At 53.6% G+C, this 6,399-nt stretch overlaps 1 protein-coding gene across 1 annotated transcript; it reads right to left on the bottom strand.

Moving 5' to 3' along the window:
- Positions 1–284: 284 nt before the first annotated feature.
- On the bottom strand, positions 285–2,431 carry LOC123080969 (proline-rich extensin-like protein EPR1). The gene has a single exon (XM_044503930.1). It carries the CDS (start codon positions 2,157–2,159, stop codon positions 591–593), a length of 1,569 nt encoding a protein of 522 aa, XP_044359865.1. The 5' UTR covers positions 2,160–2,431; the 3' UTR covers positions 285–590.
- Between the last annotated feature and the right edge of the window lie 3,968 nt (positions 2,432–6,399).

Raw genomic sequence — 6,399 nt, 5'->3', positions numbered from 1 at the left:
AATGAAAATATGAATTATTACTTACAAAAGGTTTTTTTTCTTATTGTATGACCTTGAAATTTTCAAATATGTTGTTCAAAATATCAGATGAAATTAGGTTAATTATTTTGATGGATATCAAAAAATTTGTACCCGGAAACTTGAAGCCGGATTCGAAATAAGTTTAACGCACATGCATTGAATCAAAATCCATTTGCAGTAAGCAATTTTTGATAGATCGAAATCTGAAAGAATTCTTGAAATTTCACAGATTTTGGTTTGGAATTTCCATGTTTCCTCCAAAATTTAAAACCCAATAATTTATACTAGTAGTATCTTGAAGACAAATCTTCGGGGCGCGGCAACACGTGTCATCATCATGATCTAGTGACGAGTGAGTTCTTCCTAGGGAGAACGTCACATCATCAAACATACACCTTCCTGTGCCATTGCCAAATGCAAACAATTTGCAAAGTAGTAGTACGTACAACACACACGAGCATGCTCCATCGTCATCAAAGCTGGCCGCCATTAATCAGTCTCACAACCTTTTATTCCCCTCAGAATGTACCATACTAGTAATGTCAGAGAGCTACCATGCATTGATGGAGCTAGTGGTGGCCCGGGGGAGTGTAGATGGGCGTGCCGTACTCTGGCGGGCACTCTGGCGCCGGCGGCGCTCCGTATTCCGGCGCCGGCCGTGGGTACGCCGGAGCGGCAGGCGTCGGTGTTGGCGTCCCGTAGACCGGCGTGGGGGTGGGAGCAGGGCACTCGCACCCCGGTGCCGGGGTCGGCGTGCACAAGCATCTCGGCGATGGAGTACCGTACACGGGCGCCGTCGGTGGAGCGTACACCGGCGTGGGAGGAGGGAGCTCCGGCGTCGGCGGCGCCACGTAGACCGGCGTGGGGGTTGGAGTTGGGCACTGGCATCCGGGCTCCGGGGTCGGGGTGCACAGGCAGCTCGGCGATGGAGTTCCGTACACCGGCGTCGGGGAAGGACATTGGCATCCCGGCTCCGGAGTAGGGGTGCACATGCATCTCGGCGCCGGAGTCCCGTACTCCGGCGCCTGATCGGGAGGGCAGTCCGGCGTCGGCGTCCCGTACACAGGCGCCGTGGGCGGAGCGTATACCGGCGTCGGCGTCCCGTACACGGGCGGAGCATACACCGGCGTGGGCGTCCCGTACACTGGCGCCGTGGGCGGAGCGTACACCGGCGTGGGCGTCCCGTACACTGGCGCCGTGGGCGGAGCATACACCGGCGTGGGCGTCCCGTACACGGGCGGGGCGTACACCGGCGTGGGCGTCCCGTACACGGGCGGGGCGTACACCGGCGTGGGCGTCCCGTACACGGGCGGGGCGTACACCGGCGTGGGCGTCCCGTACACTGGCGGAGCGTACACCGGCGTGGGCGTCCCGTACTCCGGCGACTCCGGAGGGCAATCCGGCGTTCCGCACTCCGGGGCTGGAGGCGGGAAGTATTCAGGCACGGGCGTCCCGTAAACCGGCACGGCAGAAGGGCATTGGCACCCGGGGGCCGGGGTAGGGGTGCACAGGCACGCCGGCACCGGCGTCCCGTACACGGGCGGAGCGTACACCGGCATGGGCTTCATGCGCCGGTGCGCGAACAAGGGCTTCCTGCCGAACCCGTGGCACGGGAAGCAGATGTTGGCCGCCGCGCACTCGGGCGCCGCGGCCGAAGTCCGACCTCGCGTCGCCTTGCCGGCGACGGCGACGAAGGTGCCCTCGCCCTCGGCCAGCAGCGGCTCGATCCTCGACGGCTCCTGCCCGGGGCACGGCTCGCCGCTCGCCGCGCTCTGGAGCTGCGCGAAGCACTCGGAATCGGAAGCGCCGCGCACGCCGAGGCCGGCGTCGGCCGGGAGGGGCACGGCGAAGGCGCCCGTGCCGTCGAGGCTCGCGACGGCCTTGCTCTCGTATTCACCGCCGCCGCTGTCGTTGCCCTTCTTGCACGTGATGGCGACCATGAGGCCCTTGAACGCCGCCTCGGCGCCCAAGCTCTTCCTCCCGCAGCCGGCGCACTGGGCCATGCCGACGACGACGACGACCGACGAGTCCCCGCCGCCAGCGTCCGCCTCAGCGACCGCCATCATCAGCGCCCCAGCGCAGACGATGAGAACGCGGAGCAGCAGCCTCCCTCCACCTCCTCCTTCCATGGCGCCCATCTCCACCTATCTATCTACCCGCTGAGCTTCTGCAACAACTACAAGTGAAGTGAGGGAGCAGCAGCCATGGCGAGCGTGTGTATATAGCCATGAGTCGACAAGCGAGCGAGCGATCCATGGACGATCCACCATTCCATCAATGAACAATTACTCAACACGCAACAGATCGATCAATGAACAGCTCGACATTCGCGTACGGATAGGATCCATGCATCACGCGTAGAGTAGAGCCGTAGAGGCAACCAATCAATCTCAATCAATCAATTTAACTAGCGGCGGCTACAGAAGAGATGGATAAGTAGATTAGCAATTGAATGCGCGAGCCGGCCGACCGATCGGACGTTGCGATGCCGGCCATCATGGGCACGCCGTTAACTCGACTGTTGGCGCACATGCCGCCATTACTACGCCAAAGGGATAGATAGATGTAGAATCAGCTAAAACCAGAGGGTACAAGTGGGGACGACGAAGCTGGCATCTGTCTATGGAGGATGCACGGCCAGTGTGACGGCATCTTCATGGCAACACAGGGGCTTGCATGTGCTGGAAGGAGAGTGAGATCATCATATGTCAATGCTCTATCTATCTTAGAGCAACTCTAGCACACCCCGCATTTTGCCAACCCGTAAAATGTGTTTGCAGGTCGCATGGGGCGATTATGCAGGTCGAAAATTGCGGCGGCAGACTAGAAACCGCAAACGGACCCCTAAAATTTTAAAAAAGTTGTTTCACGCGAGAAATTTAAACAACAGCTCGCCGGAGCTCGCGAGCATACATGGTTCTTCTTCGCATAAATAAGTTCATACACGCCACATACATACATAGAGGTTAGATATGCTAGACAGGGCCTACGCTACCGCATCACTGCAACAAAACTGAGCTCACCGGAGCTCCTGCGGTAGCTGCCCACCGGCGGCGATCAGTCGGAGTCGGAGGAGTCGGAGCCGAGGTCGACGAAGAGCTTCGCCTGCTCCTCCTTCATCACGCGCAGGTCGGCCTCCTTCGATGCCTGCGCCTGCGATGCCGTGAGGCCCGAATCGAGGAAGAGCCGCTCGTACTCGAGCTCGCGCCGGATGCGCTCTTCCATCTCCTCCTGCTCCCTCGCCGACCGCTCGAGGACAACGCGCTCGAGGAGCTCCTCCTGCCCCGGTGGGAGGTAGTCCTCGGGTCCGATGACGCCTCGGCGCGGCGGCGCATCGGGCACGGCCTCCTCCGGCTCCCTCTTCACCGGAACGAGCCGCGAGCTCGATGCGCCCGCGGATGAGCTCCCCGCGGACCAATGGCCGGATGAGCTCCCCGCGGACCAGTTGCCGGAGGAGGCGCGGCGGCGACGGGCGCGCTCGAGCTCGAACTCGTCGAGCTCGCGCCGGTCGAATGCCGGCGGCGGCCGGGCACCGTGGTGAGCCACCGACGCGCCCCCCGCTTGCGCGCGGCGTCAGATCTGGCGCGGCGGCGGCGCTCCGCCTCATCCCCCGAGTCGGCCATGGTGGTTCAAGGCTCGCCGGCGGCGAGAAATCGAGCGGCGCGGTGGGGAATTGGAGGGGAACGCGGCGGCGGGAGGATAGGGTTTCGACCCGCATCTGCCCCGCAAACCCGCAGTTATAGTGGCTCGGGGGTTGCGTTTGCGGGCTGCGGCAAAAAAATTTACGGGCCGGACACCGATGCGGGCTCTGGTCTGGCCAGAAAAATGGGCCGAGCCCGTATAATCGCCGGAATTATGCGGGTTTGCGCCGGATGCGGGGTCTGCTAGAGTTGCCTCCAGTTCATATCACTGGTCGCTCAAACAGATGTACCTAACACTGGAACATGTCCAGATACATACTTCCTCCGTTCCTAAATACAAGTCTTTCAAGAGATTTCACTATGGACTAGGGCATACGAAGCAAAATGAGTGAACCTACACTCTAAAATATGTCTATATACATCCGTATGTAGATTGTAGTGGAATCTCTACAAATGCTTACGTTTAGCAACGGTGGGAGCACATTTGAGCCATAAGTAATATGGATCGGAGGGAGTTGTAATAATTTTTATTCAATTCCTTTACGGCCGGCCGGGCTGTGGACTTAAATTGCATGCTCTGTTTTTTCGGAATGAAGCCTTAACTTCAGCTCTATCAATTCCTTTGACACCTTTATCAAGACATTTTTGAATAATAAATACTCTGTTGGACGGATTTTGCTATGTTCGGTGGGTAAAAGTCCTCGCTAATGTTATCCGGCGAATGTCAACTGGGAGGGAGATGACAATCGAATGTTTTGTGGCAAGTAGGGGGTGTTTGGTTCAGGGATTTTTTAGTCCCAGAGACTAAAAAAAGTCCCTGGGAACCAAACGGGAGGGACTTTTTCTACAGGGACTAAAAAAAGACTCTACTAAAGAGTCTTTTTTGATTAGTCCCTGGAACTAGAAAAAGTCCTAGGACTTCTGAACCAAACACCCCCTTAGTTGGTAAAAGAAAGCAAAAGTTCTCTTCTTGCTAGAATATGCCACGTGTTTCTAAAGAAACTGTCAACCCCATAAAACTAAACTTGTCACCTATAAAATATTCATAAATGCCAGCCCCTGCCAGAAAACGTTCGCCAGCTATTGCGGTCCAAAATCTTTGGGTACTCCTTTCAGGTGAGAGGAGGACGCGAGGCCGGGCAGAAAGAGCTTTCTTTGACCTCGCCATACTAATCAGATGCTTCATTTTGCTGAATGATATCAATTACATGATGCATCAATTCAATCACCTTGGTTGTGTCCTTAAACTTATAATCATCTTAAGCAATAAGTGATTAAACCAAACTCCGACTGGATAGGATAACGAGGAGCTGGTTTCGTCGAGTAATGGCGAAGGACAAGAGAAAGGGAGCCTCCAGGTTCCCGTGGTTAGTTTTAGGTGAAGGGGGCCTTCTACAAGAAACCCTTCCCCGTCCTCTACATCGCTGGTTTTTTTTTGGAACACAGTACACACGCAGAAGCTCGTACATACGCAAACACACTCATCTGTATGAATGCATGTACGCGCACCCTACCCCTATGAGCACATTCAAGAGACTGAGCCGGCACATCATCTTGAGATTGACGAAGTCGGAACAGACGCCTCCGTAGTCGACATAAACGTCTCCTCCCACTGAACGCACATCACTGGGAGGCCTAGAATAAATCCAGAAAAATGCGAGCACCAATGTCAAGTCTGGGACATGAACTCTGATGAGCAGGGGATACCACTGTCCTCCTAACCATCCAACCACGAGTTGGTGCCTCTGCATCGTTAGTTGATAGGCGTAGAGCAATGGTATCTCTAGGGCATTTTTTCAAACAAAAGGAAAGTTCATTTTCAATACGGGACATAAAAAAAACACATCTTTTTGTAGCACCCGTGCTCATAACGTAGCTATTCCAGCACATAAGTCCGGGTTGCCCTTATTCAACCAGAATGGTAGGGTAAGTGGTAGAGGTTGCCCGCTCCGTAGCTTTCGGGCAACACTAAAATAAAGTAAATCATCCTATTTTACCGAGCTTGCCAAATATCAGAAGGGAAAGTAAAGGAGATCAAGATGCCTACCTCTGTGGATGTAAGACCGTGGATCTTTCAGTTTCGATTAAGAGGTGAATTATGATCGAAAGAACTTAGAAAAGTTCAGAGACCTTGGTCTTTCTTTGATTTGAGCTACTTGTTTCTTTTGTGTTTACATGACTAGAGACCTTGCTGTAGCTTATCCCGCCCCTCGCAGATGGCATTTTATTTCAATATTTATGTGATGGGGGGTGTACTTATAAAAAAAATTAAAATGGACATGGGGTCCATTTAATGACAGATATGAAATCTTATCTTAACCCCTACAGCCCGTAGAAAATTCAGCTCAAAATTAGACATACACATGGAGAAAAAAAAAAGACAAATCTATCATAAATAGTGTCAAAAGAAGACAAAAGCGAAAATGACACTATTCACATCTAAATTTGTCTTTTTCGTTTCTCCATGTGTGTTTTGAATTTTGATCTGAATTTTTTAGGGGTTGTCGACATATGTGTTGTGAACATCCATGATTTTTATCAGATTTTTTTGACATGTTTAAATTTGAATTTTGGAAGTTGGTATCTTGGTAGCATGTAAGGGCTGGTATCACCTCATACTTCCCCCTCGAACATGGGCATGCTAGCTGAACCTATAGATACAGTAGCTAGGAGGGCTCCTTGATTACTCTCCATAAATTGCTCACTGCTTGTGCAGCTCACATCTCACTGTCCTCTT

This window comes from Triticum aestivum, chromosome 3D, assembly GCF_018294505.1.
Source record: "Triticum aestivum cultivar Chinese Spring chromosome 3D, IWGSC CS RefSeq v2.1, whole genome shotgun sequence".
Taxonomy (NCBI): Eukaryota; Viridiplantae; Streptophyta; class Magnoliopsida; order Poales; family Poaceae; genus Triticum; species Triticum aestivum.
This window is presented reverse-complemented; position numbering and strand designations above follow the sequence as displayed.

Bases quoted from the DNA above. Each gene is read 5' to 3' on its own strand.
- LOC123080969 (XM_044503930.1), bottom strand. From the start codon at position 2,159: ATGGGCGCCATGGAAGGAGGAGGTGGAGGGAGGCTGCTGCTCCGCGTT.